Source organism: Castor canadensis, chromosome 1 (genome assembly GCF_047511655.1).
Source record: "Castor canadensis chromosome 1, mCasCan1.hap1v2, whole genome shotgun sequence".
Classification (NCBI taxonomy): Eukaryota; Metazoa; Chordata; class Mammalia; order Rodentia; family Castoridae; genus Castor; species Castor canadensis.
Genome location: NC_133386.1, coordinates 115,348,820 through 115,365,421, shown reverse-complemented (window position 1 = coordinate 115,365,421; position 16,602 = coordinate 115,348,820). Strand labels below are relative to the sequence as shown.

General features: G+C 38.4%; 1 protein-coding gene across 11 annotated transcripts in view; it reads right to left on the bottom strand.

The window, feature by feature from the left end:
* Positions 1–16,324, bottom strand: part of LOC109677740 (centrosomal protein of 295 kDa-like) — a 50,529-nt gene extending 34,205 nt beyond the window's left edge. For 7 of the 11 annotated variants that reach the window (XM_074081101.1, XM_074081135.1, XM_074081112.1 and 4 more), the window contains exons 1-6: positions 16,158–16,324; positions 12,644–12,777; positions 11,661–11,861; positions 10,089–10,213; positions 9,354–9,447; positions 3,473–3,568 (exon numbers count right to left, since the gene is read on the bottom strand). In XM_074081101.1, coding sequence (XP_073937202.1) covers positions 3,473–3,568; positions 9,354–9,447; positions 10,089–10,213; positions 11,661–11,861; positions 12,644–12,777; positions 16,158–16,296 — 789 coding nt within the window. In that variant the 5' untranslated portion in view covers positions 16,297–16,324. Of the gene's footprint in view, positions 1–3,472; positions 3,569–9,353; positions 9,448–10,088; positions 10,214–11,660; positions 11,862–12,643; positions 12,778–14,279; positions 14,387–15,646; positions 15,690–16,157 lie in introns of those variants that run through there. The other 4 variants (XM_074081143.1, XM_074081150.1, XM_074081159.1 and 1 more) reach the window with 4 other exon arrangements.
* Between the last annotated feature and the right edge of the window lie 278 nt (positions 16,325–16,602).

Genomic DNA, 16,602 nt, shown 5'->3' with positions numbered 1-16,602 from the left:
CAGCCAGCCCTTTTTTTGTGTGTTGGCTATTTTTAAGATAAGAGTCTGGAGAACAATTTGCCTGGGCTGGCTTTGAACCATGATCCTCCTGATCACTGCCAACTGAGTAGCTAGGATTACAAGTGTGGGCTACCAGCACCCAACCTTCCATACTTTTAAAGTAAAGAAACACCAGTAAAATGACAATACTGTAGGTAAACACCCACAACCATCTAAGGCTGTGTAAGTAATTTAGAGCGCGCAGATTTGATTTTGGTTTCTAGCCAACGCCGGCTGCGTGTCTTCACCTGAGAAGCACCAGAACACCTACTTTAACAGAAATGGTAGTTTCTAGACTTATGCATAACCAATGACCACGCCTTTATGCAAGTCTTCACCTCTTAACATGACAATAATATAACCAGGATTTTTTCTCATTACCTAAACATTTACTTTCAAATATAGGCAACATTTTAAATGTAACTACGAGTGGAAGTTTTTTCATACGCTGTATGCTGAAATTCTATGAGTCAACTGAAACAATAAGAAATGACCACAAAAGCTATGAACACTGTATATAAAATTAAAACTCAAATAGTGAGATAGATTAGGTAAAGAGACTGATGGCTGATAAGAGTGCACTAGACAAATAGATTTATTAAAAATATTCTGTTTTGAGCCAATAAATATTTATGCAAATCTAAGTAACACTAGGCAAACAGAAAAAGGTTAGAGTAAATAAAATTATAATCTCCATAGAATTAGTGTATTAACATGCATAACATTAAACAAAATAACCTTGAAGAACAATATTTCATTCCACTCAGTCCATGAAGTTTTCAAGAAAAAAGTTTTTAAGGAATTCTTCATCTCTCTTAAGAATTCATTGAAAGCAGAGTATCAATTTCGATAAACCAAAAATTTAAGAGGATAAACTTTGAAATAGCATACAAAATGGATGATAAGTATGTCCAATTTGGAGATAATAAAGTATATAAGAATATGAAGAAAATAAAGCATTACAAAATAGAGGGGCTGGAGTTGCTCAGGAACAGAGACTTGCCTAGCACTCACAAGGCTCTAGGTTTGATCAACAGCACCACAAGGGGGAAAAAAAAAAAAAGAAATCAAGATCTGTAAACAAAGTTTGTTCTCAGTTAACAAATTTGAAAACAAGATTTTACAAGAATGCTTTATGGAGAAAAACTCTTGTAGAACTTGTGCTAATATAATTAAAATTTAAACAAAAATCTGGTTGAAATAATGAAAATTTCATTTTTAATAGTTGAAGGTGAAAGAGGTGAAATTTGCAAAAACTATGAATGTCAGTCAAAAAGAGTATGTTAGGGGCCAGGTGCAGTGGCTTATGCCTGTAATTCCAGATACTCAAGAGGCAGAGACAAGGAGCATCACCATTCAAGGTCAGCCTCAGTAAAAAGTTAGTAAAACTAACTTTGTGGGAGATGTAGGTAGGAGGATCAAGGTTCAAAATACAAGACCCCATCTGAAAAATAACGAAAGCAAAAAAGGCTGGAGGCATGGCGCAAGTGGTAGAGCACCCGCCTAACAAGCACAGGCCCTGAGTTCAAGCCCTAGTAACTTAACACTTCCCCCAACAAAAGAATTTTTTTGAAAACATGCTCTGACAAAGTGCATGAGTTGTATTCTGCAGTGCACAAACGGAAGTGACGGTCGCTTTCACTGTCCTTCTTTAGCAAAGACAAATGTATTGACAGCAGGCCGCTTTCACTGTCCTTCTTTAGCAAAGACAAATGTATTGACAGGCAAGAGATCTTGGAATTTCTTTCACAGTATATTCAAAAAGCCTCAAAGCCACAATATCAACTCTTACATGCTGAGAAGGCTAAACAAGCCAAAGTAGTTCATTTACAATCTATCCAAACATGCAAGCCAAGAATGAAACTATTTTTATATCACACTTGCTATAAGATCATAAAATTCTGCTCCCGGGAAGATGCAAAATTATTGTGACATAAGCTGAGATACATATTAAAGTTCAAAGATAATTTTATCTTGGAAGTCAGCATATTGCCTGTTGTCACATTTTAAATTCAAGGTTTAAGGATAGATTTTTTTTACCTAAGTGATTGTGTAAAGCAACAAGTAAAATACCAGGATAAACTTTGTAAAATCATATATGTGTTCTTGAGAATATTCAGAAAGCAACTTCCTTCATGACTGCATGAAGCTCTCATTTGTGGGACTACTTTACAACTACTGATCCAAAGACTGAAGGACAAAGGTCTTCTAGCTGCTATCAAAAGAAAAGATTAAAGACAAATGCAATAGCAGCAGTAACCTATACTGACGGAGATGGGGGAAAAGTCTTTCTTCATTAGTATCAGCTAAAAGGCAGCATCTATCTAATATTGCAAAAATACACTACCCAAAACAGGTTTCTCTTGTACTATAATGATATTGAAATCATAATAATATTGTACAATTTTAAATAAATCTCAGATCTAGTCTTGAGCCTTATAAGCTCATTCTATGATGATGGTACTCATCTTAAGTATTAACTGCTATTCATCAGTCAACCAAAATATGTAATTGTTGCACTCTGGCAAGTGCTCTAACACTTGAGCAATGACCCTCACCCCTATTTATTGCTTTCTAAATGCAAATGCTATGCTGATAAGTTACTTTTCTAGTAGCCAAATATATACAACATGAAAAATATTCAGATCCACTGTTTACAAAGACATAGCAATTATAATAAGAATATATCATTTGTCACTTTGAAGATGGCAACAATTTTTAATCCGTAATTCTATGCAGCCATTCTCATGTATTGCTGATACTTTTTAAAAGGCAATCTTTTGATCTGTATCAAATGTTACAGTTTAGAACCACAGATTTCTCATCTAGGAACCTACTCTTAACATACAACTAGATGCAGATATAAATGTACAAGACTATTACATTTAGAGTATTTAAAGAAGCAAAAAGACAATTAGAATGATGAAATATTATGCATCTGTTAAAAATCATGTTTTGAAAAGTATGTGTACATGTTTGTGTATGAAGACAAACTCTAATTCATTAAGATATTAACCATAATTGCTCTTTGGTGATGGAAACATTGGTACTTTTCCTAGCTTATGTTTATGTGTTTGTGGAAAAACTTTCACAAAGACCACGTATTATTTTGATAAAGTTTTAAAATCTCTTTTATGCCATAATGAAAGCCATTATTTTGTACAATTAATGCATGGTAAGAAAATCTATTTTAATAGATATCAATCTAAATAATCATCTGCTTTCTTCTATTTATATAAGACCATAACACACCTAACATGAAAAGACAAAGCATATTTAAAGAGGTTTTTTATACTTGTCAACCTAGGATGGTTAGTGGGACTGTTCAGATTTTAAAATTTGGCAACAACAGACACAGAACGACAATATAAATCAATTCAGTGATCAAAGAAGTAATAAAGTGAAGGTATGAAGAAAACAGTAAGTCAATCACCTGCTTTGTGTCCATCTGTCTGTTCACAAAAGTAGAAATATGATGGTAAGTAGAGCTATTGGTTTTCACTGAAGAAATTCTTTTCACTTCAATGTTCTGGAAAAATGGAACATAAAAAAATAGATGCTTAGGTTAAAAGCATTGTTACTTAAAGTTGGATCCAATGGAAAAAAAAAAGTATTTTAATCAGTGCTTAGTAGGTCCTCATTAGGATATATTAAGAAGTAGAGTTGGTGGCCGCTGGGAGGTGATCAGGGGTCTCCTCTCATGAGTGAGGTCAGTGAGTTACCCCAGAATGAGTCCACAATACAAGGCAGTTTGGCACACTTCTTGTTTATGGCCATGTTAGTCCTCCAACAACCTGGAACTCTGCCGGCCAGAAAGCCATCACCAAATGCAGCCCCTCAAAACCTGAACCACAATGTCTCTTCTCTTTATTATTTACCTAGTCAGTGGCATTGCATCATTAGCAGCAGAATATGGATTAAGACAGTAAGTTAACCTCATTCAAGTAAGTGAAAAGTCTGCTCACAGTAAAAGACATCTCTTTTTCCACAGTTAAGTTATTTCAAATTTTAATGAAAGTATCAGATCTCTAGTACTTTAAAACATCTTCTAGGTATCTTTAATACAATCGGTATCTTTTACTTCAGAAGTTCACTTCAACTTTATTTAAAGAAACAATTTGTTTTGCTAGTTTTCTCCCCTAGCAAAAATGACTGAGTCCAGAACCTTGTCCTTTGCTAAACAGGTGCTCTTCCACTGAACTACATCTCCAGCCTTAAGATATTTCTTGTAGAGTCTCTCTTTCATTGCCCATGGCCAGCCTCAGACAACAATCCTCTTACTTATTACCTCCCAAGAAGCTTTGACTACAGATGCACACCACTATGACCAGCTTACTGATTGAGAAGGGGTCTCAATAACTTTTTGCCCAGGCTGGCCTCAAATTGTGATCCTCCCCAGTAGCTAGAATTACAGGCAAGAGTTCCCAAGCCCAGCAAGTACTTAATTTTAAATCTTCCCAATAAAAAAGTGTTTATAGGACATGTCAAATCAAATTATAAGCACCTCGCTACATTAATTTTTTTAAAAAAGGCCCACACTATCAGGACCCTTTCCATGTCTAATCACAAAAAGTCCACTGTAATTCAGATTGGTTTCACTTCTCAATGTTTAATGATGCAATTTAAGCTATACTTAAGAGCACCAATTCCAGAACAGAACAACTCTCAAAAAAGGTGAAGTAAACTACTTCTCCCCTTTCCTGTAAGAGTGCATTTGGTCATCGACAACAGTTTATTATGTACTAGTACCTAACTAAATCAAGTGAACTAATAAGAAGTTTCTTAAGTGTCAACTATGTGTTAAAATGGTAAATGATATTGAAAAGTAAAATAATGGCCCCTGCCTTCAAGGAGCTCAAATGGTTCTGATAATCAGTTATATCAGTGACGTTTTGTACACAACACAATGAGAACAATGTTCACGAAGGAATGCTGACACTTCAGCTGAGTCCCTTCTGCACTAGACTACAGCAGAGTTCTGTAACCTCTCTGTTCCTCGTCTTCTCAAGTAAAGTAGGTTCACAGCAATCCCTATAACTTATGGCCATTGAGACAGCTACTGTAGCTATCCAATAATGTATGAGAAAACACTTGTAAACACCAGATAAACTCTGGTTCTCTCACATTAAGGACTGTGATCAGGTTAACACTTGATTTTCAATTTTCCTCACCTGTGACATGGGATAATTTCTACCATGCACAGCTATTGTGGTGATTTAACGAGATACAACTAAAATAATAAATACACAGTTAGTGCCCACTCTCTCCACCATGGAACAGTTCTCTCGTAAGATTTTAGTCTATAAAATAGTGTTATTTTCTGGGATTGCTTGAAGATTTTCTTTATTTGTGAAGACTAAAAAGTTCAGATCCATTTCCCCAGGTTTCTCAGCATTCATATTTTTATAAGCTTGGAGGAATAGTGGTACAGACATGCCGATCTCCTGACTGTATGACGTAAGCTACTTATAGGGTACACCTCCTTGGTCCCTAAAATGTTTTATAATTTAGTCTTTCTTAGACCAAAATCCTTTACTTCCCTGCCACACCATATGTTCACATCCAACTCAAATTATACAGAAGACACTGCTTTCCCTAACACCTTTATAGGCATGGATAATGGACTCCTTTCTAAAATAATGTTTTTTAAGTCAAATATGAACACAACCCAGATCTTAGTTTATAAGTGTCATTTCTCCTCTAAGAAGAAGCAGGACTCTTTGTAAACACCAGAAATGGGATCCAGTAAGTTCATAGTAAAGAAGTGCTCAAATAGGAAGGAGGACACAGAGCCAGCCTGGAAAGTCTCCTACTAACAAAATTTCAGACACTAAAACATCAGAAAGAAAAAGAATAATCACTATTATAATATTATAATGACTATTATAATAACTATGTAATACTGAATAAATAAAAATCCACAGGTCCACAGTGATATTCACAAAAGAGAAAAAAAAACTGCCATCACTGGATTATTCCACCGATCCTTTACTCTAAAAGTTGGTTAAGGGGAAAAAAGTATATGCCCGTCTTCTTAAAAGAGCTGAACTCCATTCTACTGACCAAAGAGAGCTCTCTTTCTTCTTTAAAACAAAAGTAGGCCAATTAATAAATGCAGAAGGATGACAGATACCTAGCCAGTTACCAAAGCATCACCTCACAAATTACTTGGTAACTGGAAAGGGAAACATATGACTTTCTGATGGAGAGCTCTCACAGTTGCAGCCATAACTAGTGATCAAACGGGAGCAACTGGCCATTCTGTACTTTCTGATGCGATGCATAAACCTATTCAGCCTCACCTGTATAGTATTATCGCCAAAAGACAATCAAACCTTTAAACCTAACTTTCAGTGTCATGAAAATGCAGCGCACAATTTCACATGAAAACAAGACAAGGGAAGAAGTGAGAAACTCGTGTAGTCTCTTCAAAGAGTCTGAAATAGGAAACCCGCTAATTTGTACAATTTAAGGCACACTAATGAAAACCATTATTTTATACAATTAACATATGCTAATGGAAAAAGATTCTAAAATGAGAATTTGGCTAGCACTGCAAAGAAAATGTTCTAGTCTAAGATAAACCAAAGAGATAAACCAAACAGAAGCAATGTGAGAGTCTAGAGCACAGCCTCATTTAAAAACAGGGAAAAGCTGTAAGGCAGGACAATCAGAGTTTAGATTATGGATGGAAATTAAATGGAATTGAGGTATTAATGCTAATTTCTTAGAGTGATGAATGTATTATGATTGTGTAAGAGAATCCCCTATTGTAAGAAGCATGCTGAAGTATTTAGGATGAAACGGTACCTCTGCATTCACATTAAATGTGTACACATATATATACAGTTATCTGACTGAAGTCTACACACAATACAAACAGGCATTGGTTATATTCTTTTTTTTTTTTTTTTGAGGTACTGGGGTTTGAACCCAAGGCAGGTACTCTACCATTTGAGCTACTCCAACAGCCCAATTACTATATTCTTAACTTTCCTATACTTTGAAAATTTTCATGAGAAGTTGAAAGAAAAAAGGACAACAACATACCTGCATATAATTCATACCTACAAATCACTTACACACTTATTTTCTTTTGTACGTTTTTAATCTTGGCTTGTTATGTATGAATATTAGTAATAAGACAAAGGTAATCAAAAGGCATCATGAATAAAACACTGCCTGCCTTTTTATAATCCTGCCTGGCGCTGAGGGCATGGCTGAAATAGGACTCCTCCATCTGAACCTTGTTGGACCAAATGCAACACAGCAGATGGCTCAACACAAAAGCAGAAAGGCTGACAAAGTGGAAGACCTAGAGAATATCTGGGACTTATGCTAATTAGACACACATAAAATATACTTGTATATACAACCACATTAGACATCCATGTATTTGTGAAGGTATTCTTTTACTTCTGCTTAAGTTTTGAGATAACTGCAATTTTGACAACCATATAAATAGCCATGTCAATAACCACAAAAACCAAATATGAACAAGAAAACCAACACTTTTTTTTGGAGATGGGAGCTGGTCTTGAATTCGCCATAATCCTGTCTCAGCCTCCTGAGTGCTGGGATTACAGGCTAATGCCAACGCTCCGGGCTCCAATACTTCTTAAAGTTAATTGCTATTTTTATTAAGAATTCTCTTAAAAATGAGTTTCAATCACAAAAGCACACATTTTACTCATATAAATAAATCCCTCTCATTACCTCATAATCTTGAGCAGATTTTTAAAGTATCTGAACCGTAATTTCTTTTTCTTTTTTTTCTTCTATTAGTGGTACTGGGGTTTGAACTCAAGGCCTTGCACCTGCTACCCAGGCACTCTACCACTTGAGCCACGCCCCTAGCCCTTTTTGTTTTAGTTATGTTTTGAGCAGGGTCTCAGGTTTATGCCTGGGCAGTCTGGACTGCAATCCCAGCTAGGGTGATAGGCAAGCCACACCATGCCCAGTATTTATTGTTCAAGATGGGGAGAAGGGGTGTCTCACAACTCTTTGGCCCAGCTGGCCTCAAAATGCTATCCTGTGTTCTCCGTGTACTAGGATTACAAGTGTGAACCACCACTCCATAATTTATATTTTCAGAGCAAGAAATCCATAGTGCGGAAAAGTCTGCAGGAAAATGAATGCAGTTTTTTTAATCACAGTACATGAGAAAATAAAAGGACAGAAATGTTAATAGCCTTCAAAAAGCCAACCCCAAGCCACATACTGGTGGCTCACGCCTAGCTACTTGGGAGACTAAGATCAGGAGGATCATGAGACCAGTCCAGGCAAATACTTTGAGAAAGCCCATCCCTAAAATCATCAGAGAAAAACAGACTGGATGTGTGGTGCAAGTGGTAGAGTGCCTACTTTGCAAGCATGAAGCCCTGAGTTCAAACCCCAGCCCTACCAAAAAAAAAAAAGAAAAAAACGGAAAATCATAGGTGTAGATACACATCAATAATCCTAATTACTCAGGAGGTCTAAATCAGGAGGATCATGGTTAGAGGCCCACTGGGACACAGATTTTTAGAGACCCCATCTCAACAAACAAGTCACACATGGTGGTGCGCACTGTTATCCCAGCTATGCAGAAGGCGTAAGTAGGAGGCTCAAGGTCTGAGGCCACCCTGAAAAATACTTAAAAGGGCTGAGGGCATGGCTCAAGTGGCAGAACACTCGCCAAACAAGCACAAGGTCCAAGTTCAAACCCAGCACCAAAAAAAAAAAAAAAAACACAACAACTTAACAAAAAAAGCCAAAACCACAAGTTTTTCAAACAAGCAAAAAAACTGAGCCCACTGGGGAAAACTGAACACACACTGGGCATTAAATAACACTGAGCAAACTATGAATATTATGTTTTTATTTAATTTATCTATCTATCTATTTATTTTGGTGGTACTGGGATTTGAACTGAGACTTCACACTTGCTACACAGGCATTCTACCACTTGAGCCATTCTGCCAGCACTTTTTTTGTGTTGGTATTTTCGAGATAGGGTCTCAAGAACTATTTGCCCAGGCTGGCTTCAAACCATGATCCTCCTGAGCTCTGCCTCCTGAATAGCTAGGATTACAGGTGTGAGCCACAGGCACCCAGGTGTTTTTGTTTTATTTTTAAAAAGTCTATACATCAGAAGTACATACTGAAGGTGAAATAATACCTAGGATTATTTTAAATACACCAGATACACTCATGTGTTACTTATATAACCACAGATTAAGTTTAAACAAATGATAATTATGTTTACCTCCAATAAATTTTAATAGTAAAGAATTATTATATGCTAGTGCTTTTCAAAACTCAAAGCAATTCACCTCAAAAGGAGCTGGAAGAGGCAGCGGCAGACTTGTTATTTTTGCAGATCTCTCTTTTTCCACAAGCAGTGCTTCCTTTCGAGTTTGTATATGCCTTAAAAACAGGAGATGTCATCAATTAGTCTCTCAGAGTTAAAAACATAAAAGCCATTGACTGGACTGAAGATGTCCTCCAGTCTGATCCCACCAGCTCAGTATGCTGTTTAATAAAGTCAGCATGTGTGAGCATGTTTACCAACTGAAAGAGGCATCTCTAAAGACACAAAGCTCCAGGGAGGAGACCCGCTCGACAAACAGCTACTGTTCATTAGAACAGTTACAGCACAGAAATGTTGATAAAGATGGACAATTGCATAGAATGACCACTGCACACCACTAACAGATTCCTAATTTTTAAAACATGCATAAAATACTAAAGACTTCCTCAAAGTCTACAACCTCATTTAGTGTTCTTAATCACATAGATTTTATGTTTCTTTTACATCAGGAACAGATATTAGGAGGTACGTGCTCTGAACTGATCACAGAAGCTCAGACCACAACAGGAAGAGGAAGCTCACTTTGCATGTTCACCTAAGTAAGCCACTCACCCACTGCATTATTTTTAAACCCAGCTTTAACAAATGCAATGGATATACTACATGACTTTTATCTAATATCTGCGTTCACAGCATCCTGTGTGCCCTCTATTCCAGCTCTCTTACTGTCAGTAGAAAATAAGGCAAAAATTATTACCAGGTTTTCTGTTTCATTAATATTTCCTTTTGATTTTTTTGTACTTTCAGGGCTTCCTTATGTCTCACTTCTGCTTTTCTTTTCCTTTCTGCTGCCCGCAGTGCCAGAGCATCCAAATCAGGTTCCTAAAAGTAAACACCACTTAAAATGCTACTGAAACAAGATGAATAGAAATGCATCTATTTGGCATCAGAATAGAAGTGACTTTTCGATTTTGTCACTGCTCCCTCCACACTACTACAGTATTTCCCAAAGTATGGCAATGGTACCACAACATGCCATATCAGGAGGGACAAACAGAAACAAGTTAAAATTAATGTAGTCATTTAACTTACTACAAAAACCTAAATAAAAGATAATTCTAAATACTTAGGACAAGAGTTAACTAATAAAAGAATCCACTTAAATTAAAATGCCAAATACATAGTAACACGCATGGCTCCCCAGCTAGGGAAGTATCATATAGATGCCACTTAAATGACTGAGGTTCAGGACTGGAGGCATGGCTCAAGTGGTACAGCACCTGCCTAGCAAGCATGAGCACCAGGCCCTGTGTTCTACACACAGTATTAACTTAAAATGACTGAGGTCTGGGGGGGAAAAAAACTGCACTAAAGCACAAAGTTAGAGGTGGCATGCATAAAGCCAGAAAAATTTGATGTCAGAACTTAGGGCTATTACTGAAAGCATAGATTAAAACCAGGGGCAAAGACACAGGCTGCCACATTTAAAAAAGATTTGTATTTGTTTTCTTCGCTAATTGTTATAAAAGATTTGTCTATCTTGGAACCAGCCTGTTTATTGCATTATTGACTCTGAGACCATAAATTTTCTTTCTTCTTCTTCTTTTCTTTTTGGTGTTAATGGGGTTTGGCAGTACTGGGTTGTCTCTTTGTGTTGGGGATTTTCAAGACAGGGTCTAACTATTTGCCTCGAACTGTAATCTGATCTTTGCCTCCCAAGTTTCTAGGATTACAGGCACAGGCCACCAGCGCCTGGCAGTACTAGAGTTTGAACTCAGGGCTTCAAGCTTGCTAGGCAGGCATTCTATCACTTGAGCCACTCCATCAGCCAAAATATTTTCTAACTGAAGTCAAATAAACAAATGAAAATAAAGTCAGTGAACAGTCTTAAATATTGAGTTTTACTTGGCCTTTCTAAAAATCACTAAGCAATTTTTACTATTTGTGAATGAAATCCAAGTGTATATATATTCACCCATACATATTTGAAATTGGTAATCCAAATTTACTCTCCTGAATCTGTCCAAAATGCTTAATATGAACAACTTCTACTTCAAAAGGTTATACAGATAGATAAGAACTGGAAGGGAATAAGGCTAATTTAATCATAGGAAGAAATATTTTACTTGACATGGATTTTACTTAACATGATTTTCTAAGAAATGAACATATTATTATTTTCAAATTATATTAAATTAATAAAGAAGTCTCAGGCTGCCCAAAACAAATTTGATACACAAAAATATTCTTATCTTGAGCATTCAACAAATGCAATTTATCTTGAAATCATATTACTGCTAAAATCAGGTAGTCAAAGAGGCTCACTCACGTTTTCTTTGGCTTGTCGATGTCCTTCTCCCATATTTCTTAAACTTCCCAAGTACAGTTTTTCCAACTTTTGTATTTTCTGAGTGTGTGAGTTTTCCCATTCTGCCCTTAGCTTGTCTGCCAAACGAGTAAATTGTTGATTTCTTCTCTGTTTTATGTCTTCTCTTATTTGCAAAGCAATGTCTCTTTCTTGTTCTCGAACCTGAAGGATGAATATTTCATGTATTATGAAGGAGGCTTAACCCAATAACCTATAAAAGGCTAGATTAGTAAACATGACTTGACAAAATTCACAGCTCAGAGTACAGCTAGAATCAGACAAGAACTTCATTTCTGAGGTACACCATCTCTGATTCTAGACAGAATAACACTTAAAACATGCTTCATGAAGATTTAACTATTCTACACTGCAGGATAATAACCTGTAACTTCCCAATAAATGCTTCTTAAATACCTTCTTTAAAGTTATTTTAAGCTTTCTGTTCTTATCTTTGCTGACTTCAGATCATTTAAAACTATGTAAAAAACTATTTCCAATATTTATTGAGTCAAATGATACCTGTCCCCCAACTCTTCTTCGGTGTACCTACCACATCAGCCTATCTTTTGAAATGTTCCAAACCTGGTTAATACACAAGAACCAGGACTCTATACAGTTTTTTTTTTTTAAGGGTTTGAACTCAGGGACTCCTGCTTGCTAGGCAGGCAGGCACTCTACCATCTGAGCCCCTTGCCAGCTCTAATTTTTTTGTATTGGGTATTTTCAACATAGGGCTTGAACACTATTTGCCCAGGTTGGGCTTCAAACCATAATCCTTCTGTTCTCTTCCTCCCAATTGGCTCAGATTACAGGCATGAGGCTCCCCCGCACCTGTCTTTACACAGCTTTTAAATACAACATTTCATTTAGAATACTCTAATGTAAAAAAGAAAATTATTTGAGGAAGACAAAGAGCTTAAAGCTTCATTCCAAATAAATCATACCTGTAGCAATCTTAGTTTTCGTCTTCTTTCATAATCTTCCTTCAAAATGCAGGCTTCCTCGTTAGGACTCAATCTTAGCTTGCCAGCACTCACTATCTTTCTTTTCATTTCTGTGTACTTTAAATAAAATGGATCTAAATTTTTTAAAAAAGAAAAATATCAGTAAAGAGATATATTATTGAAATAGGACAACAGAAGTTTAAATTATTTTAAAATTAATATTCTTTTACTATAAATACACAATAAATGTGGGTGAATAGTAAAAAGCCAGCTTATTTACAAATGGCATTTATCAATCCAGTCTTCAGATCTCAGGTTCTCAGATAGGTGGGAACTGCTCAGTAAAGTGCTTCCCCATCTATAGCGCACTGTACTTAGAGTATCTGGACCTGTCTTATTCCTGACTGGCATTTCCAAAGTTTACTTAGCTAAAATGGAAAAACGCAAAAAGACTTAAAGAGATGTGTTAACACAAAAATGTTCTCTTACTACTGACAACCTGTGATGACCAACAAGAGTAAGGTAATTTTAGGGGCTCCTGGCTGCTAGACTCAGCTCCTGGGTCTAGATAGATGTAATTTGATCACAAGCATCATTGTATCTCATGTAATCACATCAATGCCATGACTTACTCTATAGTAAAAGATTCTTCAATAATTACAATGGTGTGATTTTTAAAAATCAATGATATTAGAGCCTGTGTTACAATCATTCTGTTTGGACCCATGAAGTGTTTAGATTTCCTTATCTATTCTATCACTACTTTTATTCTCAGATGCTCTCATCCTTAGATTTTCTTTTGATGGTCCTGGAGTTTGAACTCAGTGCCACACCCAACACTGGTTTTGCTTTAGTTACTTTTGGGATAAAGTCTAACCTAGACTTTGAGTCTCCTATCTATGCTTCCCATATATAGCTAGGTTGGCAGGCATGTGCTACTATGCCCAGCTTTTATTGGTTGAGATGGAAATCTCACAAACTTTTTGCCCAGGTTAGCTGTGAACCTCGATTCTCCTGATCACCATCTCCCTAGTAGCTAGGATTACAGGCATATTTAGGCCAGCCCTCTCTCTCCTAGATTTTACTACCCCTCTCTCTGGGGGAAGGCAGTGGGAAGAAATGGAAAAAATGTGAATCTATGATTTGTATAATTTGAAAACCTTTCCAAAGTAATCCTGATATCAATTTGTTCCCATTATCACCATTTCCAAAAAAATCCACATTAGAATAGTTCTACTTGGATAGTTAATACACTCTGTGATTTTATCTGAGATAAGTGAACACTTTGCATATGTAAAAATTCCTCAAATGGTACAATGAGATCTGTGTATTTTATTCTAAATTATATCTCAATCTAAAGGAAAAACAAAAAAAAAGAAACCTTGCTTTTCAGGTTGTTTTGAGTATCCATTATCTCATTTGTAAGAATTATAACAGAATGTATGCACATTTCTTATTTTTAGAACCTAAGACATTTCTTATTTTTAGCACCTAAGATATGAAAGATGTTTTGTGTATAATTAAAATTTTTTAACTTATTTAAAAATAACTTTAGACTTAGTATTTCCATATACCATCTCCCCCATTCTGTAAATATTAACAGCTTACACACTTATAACCAGGAAAGAACACTCACATAATACTTTTAAACAATCTGCACCTTATCCAAATGTCAATTATCCCACTACTGTCTATTTTCTGGTATCCAATCTTGGACGTTTCATTATTGCATAACTCTGGGTCCTATAAGAAGCAAACATCAAATTGGATTAAACTCACAGGATTAAGGGAAATGCCTGTGTGAGAGAAAATGGGAGGGGGTGGGGGGTTGAGAAAAGCTGAAAGCACCCTGGACATCAAAGCAAATCTGACACTGAGTAAAGGAAAGACAGGAGTACCTCTTAGTGATGCTGTCTAAGAAAGGTTCAGAGAGACCCTTGGGAAGTTTCTTGAAAACAAGCCTGCCTTAGCATCCCTGTCACTGACACTGGCTAGGAACAGCCCATGGGATGTGCTGCCTCCACACAAATAGGTTTTGGAATACAAGAACCAAAGTTGTGAGTTACAGTCCCATGACTGCCAAGATTGTTGGTCTCCCCTAATATGAGACATTTCCTCAGTCTTTCACTTCAAAACCCAGACATTAAAACAAAAAAAAAAATAGCAACAACAACAAACACCTGGCCAGTTACTTTGTTCAGTGTTCCTCAATCTGAATTTGTCTAATTTTTTCTTGTGACAAGGCTGAGAGTACACATTTCAGGTTAAGAATTATGAATTAGTCAGCCCTGTGCAGTGGATTACTTACACCAGTAATCCCAGGCACTTGGGAAGCAGACTTCAGGAAGACCGTGGTTTGAGGTCAGTCTGGCAAAAAGTTAGAGACCTCATGTCAAACAATAAACTAGGTATGGTGGTCACTCCCACTGTGTAGGATCAAGAGGCACACATAGGGGGACAGATCTAAGGCCGGCCCTGGACAAAAATGTGAGACTCTATCTGAAAAATGAGTAAAACAACAAGGGCTGGAAGTATGGCTCAAGTGGTGCGCTGCCTGGCAAGTGTGAGGATCTGAGTTCAAACCCCAGTTACGCCCACCAAAACCAAAACTGCACAGAAGTGGTGATGCACCTTTCCCAGTGCATCAAGTCAGGAGGCAAATGATGTTGGTATGTCTTACGAATGGTGATAAGGCAGTGTCTAGCAGGTTTGTCTACTCTCATCACTATCTCCTTTGTAAGTATTCAATGGACAGGGAGTACAGGCTACATCCAAATGTCATGCCTCGCACTACAGTTTTGCACACATTACACTCAGTACCCACTGAGGCCTGTCGACTTAATTACAGGGGTGTTCATCAATGTTATTTTCTATTCCTGTTATGTCTTCTGTACCTATCAATTGCTACTACAGGTATCCCTACTTCCTTAAGTTTTTCCTGCGGCCCCATTTACTTCCTAAATTAATTATTCCCAAATACGGATCTTTAAGTTGTTTTCTTACCCCAGTATCAGAGACGATACCACTGATCTGGCAAGATTTCATCCTGAGGACTTAACATTAACACCAGACTTAGAGGATGCGGGGTAAAGACCCAACACTGCCGCCCATCGGCAGGGAGACACTAGCTGGGTCACTTAGTCATTTTGGTTTTCTTAAGCTGCGCAGCGGAGCAATGCCACCACAACAGGATACACGGGACTGCGCGGCGCTTTCACACGCGTTCCCAGTGAGAAAGCTGATAGTGCGGCTGTGAGAGAGGACTTCAGGGTGGCGGCCCGGACCCCGATCCCCACCCCCGGCCACGCGCCGCGGGAAGCCCGCGCGCCCGCCCCCCGCCCCCCCCGGGAGGCGCGCCACGCCGTGCGCGCGGAGGGCCGCAGGCCGCGCACCAAGGAGCGGCCGAGCCTCCTCCGCGCGCCGCGCACGCCCGCGGCCCGCCGAGGCCTGAGCAGCCCGGGCCCCGGGGGTCGTGCACGCCCGGCGGGGTTGGGGGGCAGCGGCGCTCTCTCACCTGAGCCCCAGGAGCGCGAAGTCCGGAGTCCACAGGAGGCAGCTCCCCGCGACCCCCGCAGTGCCCGACGCTCAGCGTCCCAAGAGCCGTTTGGGCGCCTGCGGGGCGGCCATCGCCACGCTCTCGTCACTTCCGTCATTCAAACCGCCCGCCAATGGCTGAACCAAGCCGCGGGAACCCGCCCGCTTCAGCCACCCCAGGGCCGCCGGGAAGGCCGCGCGCGTCGCCGCCCCGCCCCGCACGCGCACGCGCACGCCAATCTTAGGTAAGGCCATTATTTCTCCTGGCGGTCCTGGGGTTTCTAGCATCTGCCTCTCTCGCGCGCTGCTCCTTCCACTGCTCCGCAAACCCAGGTCTAGGAAGGCGAGCTATGTGTTTGCCGGTAGCCGTGACGGAAGCCTTAGTGTTACGGACATCATTGGGTTGTAAACCCTTTCATGTACGG